The 18,760-nt window shown below is 41.5% G+C and overlaps 1 protein-coding gene across 4 annotated transcripts in view; it reads left to right on the top strand.

The window, feature by feature from the left end:
- OMA1 (OMA1 zinc metallopeptidase) overlaps window positions 1-18,760 on the top strand; it is a 279,608-nt gene that overhangs the window by 245,273 nt on the left and 15,575 nt on the right. Inside the window, exon 9 of one of the 4 annotated variants that reach the window (XM_063802716.1) lies at window positions 17,523-17,579. The exons of the other annotated variants lie outside the window; for them this stretch is intronic. Within the exon in view, the coding sequence (XP_063658786.1) occupies window positions 17,523-17,564 (42 nt within the window). The 3' untranslated portion in view covers window positions 17,565-17,579. Of the gene's footprint in view, window positions 1-17,522; window positions 17,580-18,760 lie in introns of those variants that run through there. 4 annotated transcript variants of the gene reach the window in all.

An 18,760-nucleotide genomic window follows, 5' to 3' on the forward strand; every position in this document is an offset into this window, starting at 1 on the left:
AGTGGCTCACATTTTGGAGGAGGAGACCAGGAGCAACAGAAAATCGCAATACCAAATCTTGGAGACTGTAGTTCTTCAGAGGAGGCACCTAAGCCACCAACATGTGGTCAGGAAAGGCTTCCCAAAGACCACAATCTCTGAGCATACAGCGTTCCCCATAAAGTGCTTTGCTAATGACTAAGAAAGCCAAAAGTGAACATGAATCCTCTCTTATCAGCCTTAAATCTTTCTCATCACCACTCACCACACATATGCACTCAAACACACTTGCAAACACACACACACACACATACACACACACACACACACACACACGTTCTGGACCAAGCATGCCATTTTGCTGCTTAGAAGAGTGTACATCCCGCATGCTAGCTTTGGCATTTTTGCATCCTCTACCTAGATGTGCTTCTCCCTATGTGCAGCTACCAAGTCCCATTCATCACAGCTCACAATGCACTTTAGAGAAGGCTTTCCCACTCTGTGCTGGCTGTAATTAACCTCTTTTTTCTAAGCTCCCTTTGCAGCCTATGTCATGATTATGATATATTTACCATGAAATTGGATTTATGTTTTCCATGACATGTTTCTGTGACATCTAGCAAAGACTAGATGGTAAGCTCCTCAAAGACAGAGCCATGTCTCCTTTATTTCTATATCCTTAAGACTGTGCATAGTATCTGGCAAATAGTAGGTGCTCAACAAATGTTTCTTTATTCCTTTTCAAAATCTTTTTTTATTAATTGTCTATGAATATTTCTTAGCTCAAATTAAATTGAGTTGAATGGAATAGAAGCATGTAGGAGTTGAATTAAAATTTCCCTTCAGCGACTTGCTACTGAAGATGCTATGAATGGAGATTTTAAGAATTAATTTCTATAGGATTTATATAAATAAGTAATTTTTTCCAAAAATTCAAATTCCCTCAGGCATTTGGGAGATTTTTTTCATAGTCAAAAATGATCAGGTCCCGTATGATGAAATTAAAGTGCTGTCTGATGAAAAGTGATATTATTTATCTATTGGTGGAATTGGGTAGATTAGGAAGCTGTCGGTTGCTTGAGTCTACTAGGTTTAACTAGACTGTAGTGTCTGGCAAGATAAAAAACACTAAAGGACCCCGCCATGAGTGAGAAATAGAAGAGAAAGCTGAATGAAACAGGAAATAAACCACCAGTTACAAAGGGCCAGAGACCAACATGATGGGTTCTGCTGTCATCAAAATGTGCTGTCAGAGTCCAAATAACTGTGAGCTCAGGAGGACTCTCAGAGTATCTCACTGAGGAGCCAGTCCTGCTCTAAAGAGTGCTAAGCAGATGTCACCAAAATATCCATTTATTACTTCACATTGGGACATTTCTGAGATGTTTTGTCTTGGGTCTTTCTAAGACTGACCACTTTGGAAGAAAATGTGACAGTTCAACAAAAGGAAGGGGCTTATGGCTTCTGCCTGTTGGCCAATTTGCTGAATTTGTTGTTTCCAAACAACCCTCTTGGGCACCAGACACAGGCTCTGGGGGCTCTCTTCCATGCTGGAGAGCTGGCCTGTACAGCTGGTAGCTGGGTCATCTAAAGGTTACCCTGCCCATGCCAGATTCTCCTGTGGTTTCCAGTGGTAAGTAGGAAAAAGATGATGCAATTCAGCCTTTCCATTGCTGTGCGGGCTTTATTTATACTCTACTGGGTTATTTTCTCTTCTTATGACTGCTGCCATCTCCCCTGGGGCTTTCTGAGGCTGCTCTAGGAAGGTATATTTTTGATTTTGATATTTTTTGGCTCTGCTGAGCATTTGCAGAAACAATAAACAAATGGAAACAAAATGCACAATACATGGGAATACAGGGGACTACTGAGAAGCTGCAGTGAGAGAGAGCTGATGTCAAAGATGAAGAAGGTTTCGGACTTAGGCCTTCTAGGCTACTCTGGCTGCTGGCGGATGTCATGAAGATATCTGCATAGTTGAGCTAGACTCAAGTCATGACTTCCATCTAACTACCTAACTAGGTGACTTTTTTCTTTTGCCTACCAAAGAACTTTTACAATACATCCTTGTTCACTACTTGCTCATTTATTCAATGAGCATTTCTTGTAAGGTGGCAGCAGACTCAAGCCTTGGCTCTGAGTTTGTGCTTTATCATTGCCTCACTGTGCAATCTTTGGGAGGAAACTCTACCTCAATTTCACCTCAGTTGGGTCTCATGTGGGTCTCCACTTCACCATTCGCAAGCATAGAATTTTAGAATGTGATCTCGGTGAAGGCAGGAAAACATCAACTTGCTCATTTTTACATTCCAAGTGCCAAGCACAGAGACTGACTCGTATTAAATGCTCAGAATACTTGTTAAGTCTAAAGATTACAGAATGTGTTATATTAGACTACAGGATCTCCAATATTTCAACATGGTCCACCAATCTTTGCATGTATCTCTGGGGACTTTCTCCACCTTTTGGTCTGAGTACCCAATCAACTTCTCAGCCATGGGGTTTCTGGGGTCTATGCAGAGATCACATATTATTTGCAACACTCCAACCCTTAACCCTGAAAATGCACCTGCTCTCTGAATTTCCATAGCACCAGCACTAACACACTCACTTCTATCTAAACACACACCACACCATCTGGTCTTTTACTTGTCCCTGCTCCTCACTAGATATGAACACATTGAAGACAGGTTCTCTTTTTATTTCTGTATTATCAATGATCAGCCTAGTGCCTATGTGTTGAATGGAATTGAAGAATTATTATTATTTTTCATCCTTAATCCTCATAGTATGACAGCATAGGCTCTAATAATATTTTAACAGTTTTGATGATACTTTATTTCTTGATATGGTGTGTGCATAACTGTCTCTTTCTGATTTTCTCTGTGCATCTCTCCATCTTTTCCTCTCATCAGTGTGGTACAATGGTCAATGATGAGGTTTCTCCAGAGCACACGATTACGGAAGCTGAGAAATCCCATGATCTGCCATCTGCAAGCTGGAGACCCAGGATAGCTGGGGATATAATTCAGCCTGAGTCTGAAGGCCTAAGGATCAGAGGAGCAGATGGTATAAACCCCAGTCTGAAGGTGGTAAAAAATGAGACAAAATTTCCCCAATCAAGCACTGAGTCAGAAAAAAGGGGACGAATTCCTCCTTCCTCTGCCTTTTGTTCTGTTCAAGGCCTCAATGGATTGAATGATGCTCACCTGTATTGGAGAGGGCAATCTGTTTTACTGGGTCCATCAATCCAGATGATAATCTCATCCAGAAACATCTTCAGAGACACACACAGAAATAATTTTTAAGCTGGGTACTCTGTGGTACAGTCAGGTTGATACATACAATTAACCATCACAGTTAAGAACATGGGTTTTGGATTTAGATTTTTGTGGCTTCGAGTCTTGCATTTTCTAGCTATGTGACCTTAGGAAGTTAACGTCTCTATGTCCCCCCCCCCCCGCCAGGTTCCCACAATGAAAACTGGGACAATAATACCGTTTACCTCATTCTGCTCCTATGAGCATTAAAAGGACACAAAGAAGCACTTGCCACATAGTAAACATTCAGTAAGTGTTAGTAAATATTATTGCTGCTGTTGTTATTGATCACATATTTTGTGTTAGACACCATTGTAGGTCCTGTGAACAAGACAGAAAATTTCTCTGTTCTCATTGAGCTTAATTTATAGTGAATCAACCCCTAAACTTCTGACTTTCCTGTGAGAGACAACTCTTTAAGTTTTAGCAGCCACTTACACTTTAGTATAAATCAAGTAGTGGAGCCTTCCTGGAGAGGAAGTTTTGATTGTGGAAGGAAGAAACATGAGGCCATGGAGCACCTGTCTTGAAGGTGATAAAGAGAAAGAGAAGAGAAGGCTGTGTTATTCAGGAAATAAACCACCAGTTACATAATTTTATTGTGCCTCCCCCTGTCTCCAGGCCATGGTCAGCAAGTTTAATTTATTGGTTTTTGTGAGCAGCCGCAAGGCTTGTCCCATCAATTCTTTGTTTTTGATGGCTGTGGAGTGACTCAGACTATTAGCCTTGTATGATTACAGCATCTGTATTATGATGTCGAGGACATGTTGCTGCTTCAATTTATTCCTTTTATTTAGTTCACTTTGTCTCACTCAGAATATCACTCAGCTTCTGTTCAAGAGAGCAGTGGTGATGGACAATTTCTCTTTCTGTCTCCTCTCATGATATTCCCTCTCCTTTATGCCCTTCTGTCTTTGTTGGTGTCTTGTTTAAAGGAAGATTTGTGGATCTCCTGGTTTTCTCTACATTGGCTGACCCTCGGGTCTGCAGCTCTCAGCAATGCGGCACCTCTCCATGGTACTGAAAACAAGCACGTGGTTCTAACTCTGCAGTGGCAGCCAGGAGAGCCTGGAGGATCCTAACTTGCAGCAGCAGGCAGTGGCTTGAGAAAGCATCCTGTCCAGTCCCCTTTATTTCAACAAAAATGGATTAGAGACCCAGAAATGAATAATGATCTCCCTAAGGATGATGTACATTTCTTGTGAGACCAGAATACAGCTTTTCTGGAGACATATTCAGAGCTTCAGAGACGAGCTAAGAAAATTATTTGATCTCCTTGGCCTTCGTTTTAATCATCTGTGAAATGGAGAAATACCAATTTTTTTTACAACTACTGTGACATATAGATTAGATAATGTGTGTAAAGTCCTTAGTGCACTGCATGCCTCATGTCTACTTCTCTACCTTTACCTTCTGCTGCTTCCTGCCTGACATGTTGTGCTTTAATAATATGAAAAAATTTACAGTCCCCTCTTCCCATATCATGCTGCTTTATGACTTGCTCATACTGTTCATTCTGTCTATGATGCCCTTACAAATCCTTCTATGACATTCCAATACCCACACCTTGCTCACAATTCAGATCAACTGACATCTTTAGAAAGCCTAGTCTGCTCTTCCCTGATCCCCTCAATGTGGATTCGGTGTCCTTCCAGGTGCTCTTATGCCACTCTATGCCATTAACTTTACATTCCTCTCTATCAAGACACCCAGTACATGATCATGAATATCTTGGTGTCTCTGACTTATTGAACTGCAGGCTCTTTGAAAGAAGGGGTCCTATGCCACTATCTCTAGCACAATATATGTCGCCAAGTCAGTGCTCAATATTTGTGGTTTTTAACTGAACATGATAGGAGCTTAAAACATATGAGTTTCTTTCTTATTCCAAGTCCAGGGCTCTCTTTCCATAATGTACTGTCTCCAGCTTGTTGGAAAGCTTTTGTGCTGGATACAAGTGAGAATATCTTTATTTGCTAATGCCAAATACTTGTAGGTATTCTTTGGTTTGCTGTGGGCCATCTTTTGGGTAGGATGGATTTATATCAATGTGATTTGTCGTTGCTTTTAGCATAGATTCTCTCCAAATCAGATAATTCACACAAGCCATGAATAAGATCCAGAGGGGAGAGGGTATCTGCCTCCATGAATTAACTACAAAGTCATCATGATTCCAGCATGTAAGAATCCATAGCAAATTCTAAATCATCACAAGACTCCTATTTAATATTCACTGGGAAAAGAGCTTCTCTTATTTTAGGAAAATTAATTGCCTTTCAAATTGATCTAGAAGTTTAAGTCCATTTTTATAGTTCAATGGGGCCAAGTATTCACTTTTAATATCAAGTCCATGAAAGTCCAAACTTTAATGGTTTCCCTCAAACTTTAAAATCATGTGTTATTGAACTCTCAGTGACATCACTAAAGATCACTTAGTTTAATGGGGGGAAAATGACTGGAATCTAAACCAAAACACTGAGGTTCCATTCCTGGTCTGATAATGTTCTATGTAAATGATCTTGAGGAAGTCACTTCACCTCTCTTAGCCTTTTGTTAATCATCTTTAAAATGGGAATAGTTACAGCCATCATATTATCTTTATTAGAGATGCTAAGAGGATACACTAGATTGATGCAAAGGTACAGTGAAAAGTGTAAAATTCTCTACAAATCAAGGCACAGAAAAAAGGTAATACCTTGGAAAGGTAGAAACTGGTAGTTGGAAAGAAAAAGGGGTAAAAAAGTGGATGGCAAAAGCTACAGAAATGTTTGTTCAATGCAAATGCGTGATAGGAGAAGAAAGCCTAGAGACAGCCTACACAAAGAAAGCTCTAGAGAGACCATAGCATTATTATGTCTAAGTGGGGGTGGATAGGGAAACTAAAATTAGTTATGGGGTGGTGTCAGACTGGGACTGACAGAGCCAGTTCAGGGTATTCTTGCATGAAGTTATTTGGTGCTGAACTAAGGCTACATAAGCCTGTGTATTATTGAAGGAGCAGAGAAATATGACCAGCACACATAAAGATTTCCCCTTTAGCAGTAAAAGGCTAAGCAAGCCAAATAAAGAAGCCTCAAAGATTACTTTGTCTCAAGTTTCCAAGTTAATTTGTTTCACTAGAATGTAACTGCAATGGGTCTTTTAAATGGGAAGCAAAAATATAAGGAGAAGAGGGTCAAAGGAGGGGCTTATGAACTTAAAATAATAGCAGTATTTATTTTCACTTATTATGTACCAGGCACTATACTAAAAGACGAACTTTTCACAGTAACAGTAGAGGTATCTGCTTTCATGCTGACATTACATGACTGTGTACATATGGCTGGGAGAATGCTCAAGAAGTAGACCTTTATCTGCACAAGAGTATTTTGAGAGCTGATTCTTCCCACTTCAGGGAAGCCATTGTTATTAAATTGTAGACTTTAATAGAGACTAAGGGATAGAATTTCAGAAGGCTGAGATTGCTACCGGGCACCTTTTCCAGCCATACTGGAAAATTTTCCATTTCATTATACCATTGTGCTGATGTATTCCTGATTTATAAAGAGATCCAGACAGAAACTTCAGATAAGCAGGAAGAGGTATTTTTGGAAAACACATTTACGTCATTTGGAGTAAAAGACACCAAGAGATTTCAAGAGAGTAAGTGGAGGCCATTAAAGTTGTTCCAGACATAATTTCCATCCCATATAATTTGTCAGTTTAAATGTGAATGAACAAATATTTGTTCTTTGTGTATACTATTTGAGGTGTTGAGACCTCAGAGATGATTAAAAGACTCTATATTTAAGTTGCATGTTAAACATGGAAGCAAACTCTTTGCTGCTTTTTTTTCTTTTTTCTTTTCTTTTCTTTCTTTTTTTTTTTTTTTTTTGAGGCAGTCTTGCTCTGTCACCCAGGCTGGAGTGCAGTGGTGTGATCTCAGCTCACTGTAGCCTCTGCCTCCCAGATTCAAGGGATTCTCCCACTTCAGTCTCCTGAGTAGCTGGGACTACAGGTGGGCGTTACCACACCCAGCGAATTTTTGTATTTTTAATAGAGACAAGGTTTCACAATGTTGGTCAGGCTGGTCTTGAACTCCTGACCTCAAATGATCTGCCTGCCTCAGCCTCCCAAAGTGTTGGGATTACAGGCGTGAGCCACCTCACCTGGACTTTGCTACTCCTTTTGAATCTCAGCTGACTTTAGTGACTTGCTTGACCAATAGAATATGACAAGTGAAACAGTGGGACTTTTGAGGATAGGTCATTCAAAGCCTTGCATCTCCTGATTAGGCCCCTTGAGGCAGTTGCTCTTAAAACCCAGTTGCTGAGCAAAGCCCCTATCCCATGAATATGCCTAGTTGATGACCCTTCCTGAGCAGCAGCCAGTATCAACTGCGAACCATGAGAGCAAGCCATCTCATGCATCCAGCCCAAGGTAGTCTTCAGGTGACTCTGGCTCCAGCCACTGACTATAACCACATGAGACGCCCAACTAAAGAACCACCCAGCTGAGCCCAGTTAATGCATAGAACTGTGAGATATAATCGAAAAGTTGTTTTAAACCTGTATCTTTTTTTAAATGTTAAGTTCTAGGGTCCATGTGCAGGATTGCCTATGTATGTTACCTATGTAACATAGGTAAATGTGTACCATGATTATTTGCTGCACCTATCAACTCATCACCTAGGTATTAAGCCCAACATGCATTAGCTATTTTTCCTGATGCTCTCCCTCCCTCCAGCCCTAACAGGCCCCAGTGTGTGTTCCCTCCCTGTGTCTATGTATTTATATTGTTTGGCTCCCACTTACAAGTGAGAACATGTGGTGTTTTGTTTTCTGTTCCTGCATTAGTTTGCTAAAGATAATGGCTTCCAGCTCCATCTATGTCCCTGCAAAGGACATGATCTCATTCCTTTTTATGGATGCATAGTATTCCATGGTGTATATGTACCACATTTTCTTTATCCATTCTATCATTGATGGGCATTTGTGTTGATTCCATGTCTTTGCTATTGTGATTAGTGCTGCAGTGAACATACATGTGCATCTATCTTTATAATAAAATGATTTATATTCCTTTGGGTATATACCCAGTAATGCAATTGCTGGGTCAAATGGTATTTCTGGTTCCATGTCTTCGAGGAATCACCACACTGTCTTTCACAATGGTTGAACTAATTTACATTCCCACCAACAGTGTAGAAGTATTCCTATTTCTTCACAGCCATGCCAGCATCAGTCATTTCTTGACTTTTTAATAATTGCCATTTTGGCTGGTGTGAGATAGTATCTCATTGTAGTTTGGATTTACATTTCTGTAATAGTCAGTGATGTTGATCTTTTTTAAAATATGTTTGTTGGCTGCATAAATGTCTTCTTTTGAGAAGTGTCTGTTCATGTCCTTTGTCCACTTTTCAATGTGGTTGTTTTTTTCTTGTAAATTTATTTACGTTCATTGTATAATAGATTCTGGATATTAGACCTTTGTCAGACGGATAGACTGCAAACATTTCCTTCCATTTGGTAGGTTGTCTGTTCACTCTGACGACAGTTTCTTTTGCTGTGCAGAAGCTCTTTAGTTTAATTAGATCCCATTTGTCAATTTTTGCTTTTGTTGCAATTGCTTTTGGTGTTTTCATCATGAAATCTTTGCCCATGTCTATGTCCTGAATGGTATTGCCTAAATTTTCTTCTGGGTTTTTATAGTTTTGGGTTTTACATTGAAGTATTTAATCCATCTCAAGTTAATTTTTGTGTAAGGCGTAAGGCAGGAGTTCAGTTTCAATTTTCCGCACATAGCTAGCCAGTTTTCCCAGCACCATTTATTATATAGGGAATCCTTTCCCCATTGCTTGTTTTTGTCAGGTTTGTTGAAGATCATATGGTTGTAGATGTTTGGTCCTATTTTTGAGTTCTCTGTTCTATTCCATTGGTCTACATGTCTGTTTTTATACCAGTACCATGCCGTTTTGTTTACTGTGGCCTTGTAGTATAGTTTGAAGTCAGGTAGTGTGGTGCCTCCAGCTTTGCTCTTTTTACTTACAATTGTCTTGGCTATGTGGGCTCTTCTTTGGTTCCATATTAATTTTAAAATAGGTTTTTCTAATTCTGTGAAGAATGTCAATGATAGTGTAATAGGAATAGCATTGAATCTACAAATTACTTTGGGCAGTATGGCCATTTTCATGATATTGATTCTTCCTATCCATGAGCATGGAATGTTTTTCCATTTGTTTGTGTCCTGTCTGATTTCATTGAGCAGTGGTTTGTAGTTCTCCTTGAAGATGTTCTCCACTTCCCTTGTTAGGTGTATTCCTAGGTATTTTATTCTTTTTGTGGCAATTGTGAATGGGAGTTCATTCATGATTTGGCTCTCTGCTTGCCTGTTGTTGATATACAGAAATGCTTGTGATTTTTGCACATTGATTTTGTATCCTGAAGTTGCCCATCAGCTTAAGAAGCTTTAGGGCTGAGACAATGGTTTTTTTCCTAGATATAAGATCATGTTAAATACAGGGATATTTCTAGATATAAGATCATGTTATCTGCAGAGACAGTTTGACTTCCGATTTGAATACCCTTTATTTCTTTCTCTTGCCCAATTGCTCTGGCCAGAACTTCCAATACTATGTTGATTGGGAGTAGTGAGAGAAGGCATCCTGTCTTGTGCTGGTTTTCAAGGGGAATGCTTCCAGCTTTTGCCCATTCAGTGTGACATTGGCTGTGGGTTTGTCATAAATGGCTCTTACTATTTTGAGATATGTTCCTTCAATATCTAGCTTATTGAGATTTTTTAACATGAAGGGATGTTGAATTTTATCGAAGGCTTTTTCTGCATCTATTGAGATAATCATGTAAACCTGTATGTTTCACATGGTTTGTTATGCAGCAAAAATATCTGGAACACTGTCATAAAGAAAGTCTCAGTCAGAGAATGGGAAGCAGATATATGAACAGATGATTTCAACATATGTAGTAAATGCCACTGCAGTGTAAGCAGAAGATGCTCTGGAGTTAGGCTAGACCTCAAGCAGTCAGAAGGTGTACCCTCTAGAACAAGCTCTGCTGCTTTTATTCATGTGTGCATCGCCAGGATTCCATCATCTGGAGGGCTGTTTCCTTTCCAATGATGAGACTTCATGATTATATAGATCTCATATTATTTCTGAGCCTCAGTTTATCCCTTTGTAAAATTAGAGATAATAAAGAGGCAAAGAATCTAAGATAGGCTGTGGAGATGAGACAGAAAGAGGGATAGGAATAACGCTCCATCTCACTGAAACGACTTTGAGAAGACTTTTACTGTAGCAAAATGAACATAAGCCCTGTGGTCAGAGGCCTGGGCCAGGTAACTGTGCCATGGACACAAGGTAAGGCTGACAGCTTTATGCATTGCCTTCCTTCCAGATCTGTGCTTAATACCAGCTATCTTCTCATGTGGCTCTGTGTGACTGGAGAAGCCAGGTTGGGGGAACTGAGAGAGAGAGGCAGGGTAGCAGTGTAAACATTATGAGGCAAGAAGCCATGTGGGTTCACGTCAAAGCCAAGTGATACAGAGTATTGGCAGAGCCATTCAAGGGCAGGCTGGAAAGGGTTAACAGAGCCCATGGGCCAGCTGGCATCTGTGCTGGCACTCAAGGAGAGAAAGGAAAGAAGCCCCAGTGTCAAGCTAAGAAAGAGAAACAAAACAAAATACCAGAATTTTAGCCAAATTCCCAAGTTCCCATATGGATGGAGAAGGAAACATCCAGCCAACTCCATGTAACAGCCTCTGGTCAGAAAAGACCTCAAGACTAGGCAAGTCTGTCAACCCACCTGGAAAACTCATCTCTGTTGGATGGCTTGCCAGAGACCCAGATTCTCCCTGATTCTATGTGGCAAGAAAAGGGTGGGTTTTCCCCTCTATTATTTATGCATCTACCCACCCATTCATCCTCCCATCCATCAGTTTGTGCCTTTCACAGCAAACATGTATTAAACACCTACACTGAGCCAGGCACTGTGTATTAGGTAACTAGGACTGTAGACAAATCAATATGACAAAGACAAATAAAACAACATGGTCTTTGCCTTCGAGGACAAAGTCTGTCAAGACTAGACAATGTGGGCAGCTCCAAAATAAGCTGGAAGATGAAGCTTGTGGGAGGAAAAAATAACACTTACTGATCATTTGTTATGAGCCAGACACTGTTCTAAGAGTTTTACAGGAATTATCTCATTTAATCCTCACAATTTACCTACAAGTTTGGCAATGTTATTAGTCATGTTTTACAGCCGAGGAAACTGATGCTCAGAGACAAAGTGACTCGCGCAAGTTTGCACAGTCACTTATGTGTCAGAGTTCTGATCTGAACTGATTCAGGGCTAAAGAGTAGAGCCTGGACAAGGACAAAGGCAGGAACTGGGCCTCAATGTGCCACCGAAAGTCTTGTCTCTGGGTGGGAATGGATGAGTGAATGAAAGGGGTAGGGTGGTCAGGGTAGAAAGCTATGGGGACAGAGACAGGTCCTGCCCCAGAAACCCAAATGACAGAGTAGCATCTACATTTTAAGGGTCATTTCTAGCTGAGCAGATACTACTCCAGGCCTGCCACCCCATTCTGTTTTGGCAGAAGGTATTTTCTACTCCTCTGCTGAGAACATACTTATGAAATACAAATTCTTCTTCTCTCTGCTTCCTGGCTTGCCTCTTTTACCCATATGCGCACTGACAGATGGATGGGCTACTGAGGCAGCTGAGAATGAGAACAAGAGAGGAGAGCGCTGGGGCTTGGGGGGTGGGGAAGGACTCCAGTGCAATTTTACCAAGCAAGGCTGTATGTCTGAATGTTTGAAGGAAAGTTCTTTTAAAAAAAATTCTGTCTACTATTACTTACATGGTGGTTGGGGAAGTGAAAGGCAATTGGGGTAGGGGGATGGGTCACTGGCATATTACTCCCTGTGGGTTTCCCAGCAAAGTTGGCTTCTTCTCTGCAAGCTATTTTCCTTGTCTGGAGTCAGTTCACACCTAATATGGAAGGATCGCTTTTAGTCTATACTTGTTGCTATGGTAGCTTCAGAAGTGGCTGCCGACAGAGCTGGGAGCAGTCGCTCCCTCTTCTCCCAAACTCTTTTGGCACAAGGCAGAACAAGCATGGTTTCAACACCATGCAAGTGTCAGTGAATGGCATGTCTTTTATTTTGGGAAATATCTTTCCAGTGGGCAGAGTGGCAACTTTTGATGGTCCTTCAGAGCCTCAGCTCTGCTCATTCCAAATCATATGTGCCTTCTATTGCCTGCTCCCCACCCCACACTCCTTTTTTTTTTTAGAACAAAGGCTGAAAATGGCCCTTATAAATATTTCAAATGATTTAGCTAGTTGGATTAAAATGCAATCTTCTGGTTAGTTTTTAAAATAATTTCAAATAAAAGAGTGCTATAAATAAGCAGAAAACTTATTTCCACTAGGAAGAATGTTTCCCACTATGAAAATGAGAGGGCATAGGGAAAGGAAATGATGTGAAACATGGTAACACATTATATGATAGAGTGATAGGGTAGTGAGTGGGACAGGTGGCTAGTGGTGACTGAGACATACTTGGTCCTTGCCCTTAAGCAGTTTCCAGTCAAGTGAGTGAGAGACATACTGAATAAGGAAGTACCAGTTAAAAAGTGGGATGAGATACTGTGAGGCAGTGTAGCAGCATCATACCCCCATCTGAGGTACTCAGGGAAGGCTTCTCTGGGGAAGAAACACTTAAGGTAAAAGTGAAGAGGCATGATGTGGGAATCCTAGTATCTATTCCCTGGAAAAGAGTTCAGCACATATGAAGATTCTGAGGGGAGATATGGTTGGGGCATTAGGAGGAATTAAGTCTCTGTATAGCTGTAGCAGAGAGTAAGAGGGAAAAAGCATGAGATACAAAGATGAGGATGATGAGGAGGAGGAAGATGTGATGATGGTAATGATGATAACAATGATGATGACGGGGTGGTGATGATGGCGGTGGTAGTGGTAGTGGTGGTGATAGTGGTGATAGAAACAACTTAAAAGCATCTACAATGTCCCAGTCATTGTTCTAAGTGCTTTACATACATGCATTCATTTATTCCTCACAACAGTCTTGTAAAGTATGTACTATTATAAGATTCATTTTATTACACAAATGAAGAAACTGAGAAACAGAGAAGTGAAATACCTTGCCTAAGATCATAAAGGAAGTGTATAAGTAGCTTGGGTCTAGGGTCTAGGTAAATGAGGACTTGCCATTCATAAAGAGTTTGGAATTTATTCTCTGGATAATGTGAAACCATCAAAAGATATTAAGTAGGAGAGGAACATCTGCACTATAGAAAAAAAAAACACTCTTGCTACAGGAGGTAGAGTGGATTGGAGGGAGGGGGAGTGGAGGCAAGGATACTAGGTAAGAGGCTGACATATGTATTCAGATGAGAGATGAAGATGAGTTGGATTGGGGGGTGCTAGTGGAGATGGAGAGATATAGGTGGATCAGAGGTATTAAGGAGGTAGAATCTACAAAACTGAGGGCTGTCTGGATGGGAAGGCTGAAGGTAGTCAAGGAAGAATCCCAGGTTTCAGGCTTCATCACTTGTGTGAATTGTCAGCCCTCAATTCAAATTCCTGGAGTTTGGTGGGGGTGGGGACTCCCCACAGGAAAATCAAGGTAATAGATGCTGAGTAGGCAAAGATAACAATGGCCACATCAAAAGTCAGAAATAAAATGTCTATCCTTTGCTCTCTCTCCAATTCCCTTACATCATGATGTCCCATCCTACTTGTATCATTACTGTCCTTCGTGCTTGATAATGATTTAGGCAAAGGAGTTTCCTTCTTGCTTATCTTCCCCAACCTGTCTTTCTCCCCAAACACACAAGCTGTGCCCATTTCACCATTAATGGAATGCTCCTCTCCTCTCTGCCAACCTCCATCCATGTACAAAGACATGGCCCATCCTGACTCCTCTTAGAGCCCTTATAGATCACTCTTCTCTTAGCCTCTTTTGCTCTTACGGTCTCTAAAGTAAGATCACCTTAAAGATTGTCAGATATCTTTCTTGGTCTTGCTTCTGTAACTAGATGGTGCACTCCTTGGGTGCCAGCCCCACTCCCTGCCCCCATGGCTTTCTTGAATGTTACTTCATTGGAAACCCTCCTCAATTCTGCAAGATCCAAGGGCAGGTGGCCTCCTCCTCCTCCTCCTTCTTTATTACAGATAGAAAAGCTGAGACTGAGATAATCTAAATGACTTGCCCAACATGATGTAGCTGGAAAGTGCCAGGTAGGATTTAGAAATTCTGAATCTCTCATCTTTTATTTGCAGGCTGTAAAAGATTCTACCAGAAATTGGGTAATTACCAAGTATGTCAGGTATCAAGCTCAGCATTTTACATGTTTGTCTTTATGACAATCCTATGAGGTAGCATTGCTACGATCCCCATTTTACACACAAAGAAACTCAAGCTCAAGAGAAGTGGAATAAAATGCCCAAGGTCTCGGGTGGCTGAACCAGAATTGGGAAGCAGGTCTATTTATTGCCAAAGTGCATTCTGATGATCCCCATGCTAGGCTGCCCCTATTCTTCTTTCCACACCAGCTGCAGCCCTTCTGCTAAATGCCCAGAAAGAGACAGGAGATCAGGGAAGGAAGAGAACACAGTGTGGCTAAGGGAAGCAGAGCATGGAAGACAAAGGGTAGACATGGATGACTCCTCACAGGAGGTGGGAGCCTCCTGTCTTAGAGGAGGTCAGGTTTCTAAAGAGGATGTTTCTTCTCTCTGGAGCTCACATTGCAGATATCCTTACATGAAGACATGTCCTCTCTCTTCCCACTCCATGGCAGCCTCTTCTTTCTGCTGCTTGGCTGAAGGTAATTCTTTCCTTCCCAGAATCCCCCACTCAGGGTGTGCAGATGGTTAGGCCTGATCACTTGGAGTCATCCTGTTGATGAGGCCAATATAAATGCATGATGGAGTCCAATTCCAAGCAGTCGTTTCTATGAGAGCTCAATGGAGCCGATCTGCAAAGTCACGGCAAAGGCTCTGACTGATGGGCAGAAGGAGGCTTTTGAAGGTTAGATCTCTTCAGAAAACCTCCTCTTCACAGCCACTGGGTTACTTCAGGGACAACATCTTTGGTGACAATATCTACCTTTGGGCAGATAAGCATGGCAGCTGCATATTTACAACCAAACCATCCTCCATGGAGCAGAGTTCTGAGAAGAAAGACTTCCTATAGGCCTTTGAGGTTTCCCTTGAAGGGACTTGGTACAGTGGAAAGAGTATGGGCTTTGTGCCCTCGGCTCAAATCTCAGAGTTGCTACTTTGAGAAGTACTTCCACCTCTCTGAAACTCAGTTGCTTTATCTGCAAATCAAGGCAATAATACCCTGCTCCAGGGTTGTGAGAATTAGTTTAAATAACTTATATAAAATGCTTATTGTAATTCATGGCACAAATTAGGTTCTCACCTTACAATCTCTTTCCTTCTTCCACCCAGAGAGACCAGTCTAATAACAGGCCAGGCCTAGTCCTGGTCTTGTGTTTATAAGCTATGTGTTCTGCAGGAGTTAGGTTTATTAATCTCCATATAACCTGTAGAGTAATTAGAGTGTTTATTCTCAGCTCTTTGGGAAGAAGTAACTATAATTACAGGACCAAATTAAGTGGCATTATCTTTTATTGTCTCATACTGTTTGTAGACTTTTTCTGCCAAGTGCCTTTCAGGAATCTGAGAATTTTTCACAAATCAACTTCTCTTTCAGTGTCTAAATGCTGAACTTACCAGAAAGCTTCAGGTAGAAATTCACTATTTACCTCCTGAGTAGGGTAGGTTTGTGTCTAAAGAGTCCATTTTTGTTACCCTTGGTAGAGATGGCCAGCTGTCCTCCAAAGATCTCTGCTCCTTTTCTGCAGTGTAGAATCATCACTGGGAAGTGGCTTCTAGGCCAGGGCTTAGTTTCTAATCCTTATCCTTCTCCAGGAGGGGCCACATGCTCAGTTCTCTCCAGTGAGATATGAACAGAGACCTTCGTTTGCCCCTTCTGGCCTGAAGTGGTTAGGGAAAAGTGTGCCTTCTTAGTTATTTTTTCACTCACCTGCTGACTTGATGAAGGAGATCTTGGATGCCATGAAAATGGCAGAATTTTAATCAGATTCGTCCCTGAATGACTGTATGGAGCACAGGCCCCCCCTGCTGCTGATCAGGAAAACCTGGTTGAAAATCATATGCTGGATCATTTCCGATTTTGTTAGAGCAGTTTGCTTTACCTTAACTAGTGCACCGCCTGATTCTGTATTCCAAATAAAGGGTCACACTCTTCTAGCCCTGCCTAGTAAAAGATGCAGACAAGTAAATTAATACATTTCAAAACGGTGCAGTAAATGCTATGATAGAGATAATAAGAGAATGCTGTGGGCACAAAGAACTAGGAGTGACTGCCCATAAAATCAAGGAAAGCTTCATATGGCAGGGAACATTTGAGCTGGGCCTTTGTATTAGTCTGTTCTCACATTGCTATAAAAGAAACATCTGAGACTGGGTAATTTATGAAGGAAAGAGGTTTAATTGATCCACAGTTCCACATGGCTGGAGAGGCCTCAGGAAACTTACAATCATGGCAGAAGGTGAAGCAGGCACATCTTACATGGCAGCAGGCGAGAGACAGTATGCGTGTGTCGGAGAAACTGTCAAACACTTATAAAACCATTAGAGCTCGCTATCATGAGAACAGCATGGGGGAAACTGCCCCCATGATCCAATCACCTCCCACCAGGCCCCACCCTCGACATGTGGGGATTATGGGGATTACAATTCAAGATGAGATTTGGGTGGGGACATAGAGCCAATCCATATCAGCTTTCAAATATGAATAGGAGTTCAGCAGACAAAGGATGAAAACTGGGTAAAGAGCATAAGCAAATGCACAGAAATGTGAACCAATGAGATACACTGAGCCACTGTGAAAAAGCCCCTGGTGTGAAGCAGATTACAATCCAGGTGTGGATGGAAGAATATTCTCCAGCAACCACACAAGTGGGAAGAATTGGATGGGGGTTATGTTGATAGCATGAAGAATAAACTGCTCTGGCGGCTCACAGGACAGAAAAACAGACAGAGGCTATCGGGTCAAGAAAGGCTTCATGGAGGAGGTAAAACTCACATAGCATTGATGAGGCTGCAGAAGAGCATCCTTTGTTAATTTATTTTACTTTATTATAAATTATATATTTTCTCTCTCTTTAGACCATGGTTTCCACCACAGCAGGGATCTGGCTGTATTCATGACTGAATTCCCAGAGCAATGGCACTACCCTTAGGAGATTCTGACTGAGTGAATGAAAGAAGGAAGGATTGAATTCAAGTGGATCCGAGCATGACCTTGCCAGCTCTGTGTATTGGGAACTGAGCATCAGAGGCAATAGAAGTTTCCCAGTGCAGAAATGCTTTGCCATGGTTGGGAGGTTCCTGTGAAGCTCAATCTCATCTTAAAATCCTTTAGCACGGATGATATTTGAGTAATGACTCTGCCCCAGAGAAAGCTTAAGTGCCAGGAACAGGCTTTAAAAGTCTTTGCATCAGCTGGGCGCGGTGGGTCACGCCTGTAATCCCAGCACTTTGGGAGGCTGAGGTGGGCGGATCACCTAAGGTCAGGAGTTTGAGACCAGCGTGGCCAACATGGTGAAACCCCGTCTCTATTAAAAATACAAAAATTAGCTGGGTGTGGTGGCGCATGCCTGTAATCCCAGCTACTCAGCGGGCTGAGGCAAGAGAATCGCTTGAACCCGGGAGGCGGAGCTTGCAGTGAGCCGAGATCGTACCACTGCACTACAGCTTGGGTGACAGAGCGAGACTCTGTCTCAAAAAAAAAAAAAAAAAAAAAGTCTCTGCAACACTCTCTCTTTTATTCAACCAGCAGTTAGAAAATGCTTCCTAAATGTACAGGGTCTCTGCAAACTGGACACGGCACAAAAGGGGACCCTTAACAAAGAGGGTTCACACCCCAAATTAACTCTACATAACACTCCCCTTCATCAAGTCATGATCTCTACCATTCTTTATTTCTATGACATTTATGATGTGCATAATCAGTGAAATGAAAAAAAGAAAGCAGCACAGAAAGAATGATAAGACTTAGATAATTTATGCACTAGATAGCCAGTTCTCAAGTCATTGAGACATGATGGTTTTGGTACTCTAATCCATTTTGTGAGTAAGAGGACTCTAGACCCTTCCAGGTAAAAGTCCAGGCTCCTTAATAGGGTAGGCAAACCTTGCCTCTCTCCAGCCTCATCAGCCATCCTTGTCTCTACTCAGCACACACCTTTTCTTCCAGGTCCTTAGGTGTGTACTACTCCCCCATATGCTTTACACACACTGCTTGTTCTCTGTTTTGAAGGTGTCTACTAGTTCTTTGTAATGCATTTAAAGTGTTTTCTTTGCGTAGATTTCCCAGAACTTCCCAACCAGATTTTATCCATCCT

This window comes from Pan troglodytes, chromosome 1 (genome assembly GCF_028858775.2).
Source record: "Pan troglodytes isolate AG18354 chromosome 1, NHGRI_mPanTro3-v2.0_pri, whole genome shotgun sequence".
NCBI lineage: Eukaryota > Metazoa > Chordata > Mammalia > Primates > Hominidae > Pan > Pan troglodytes.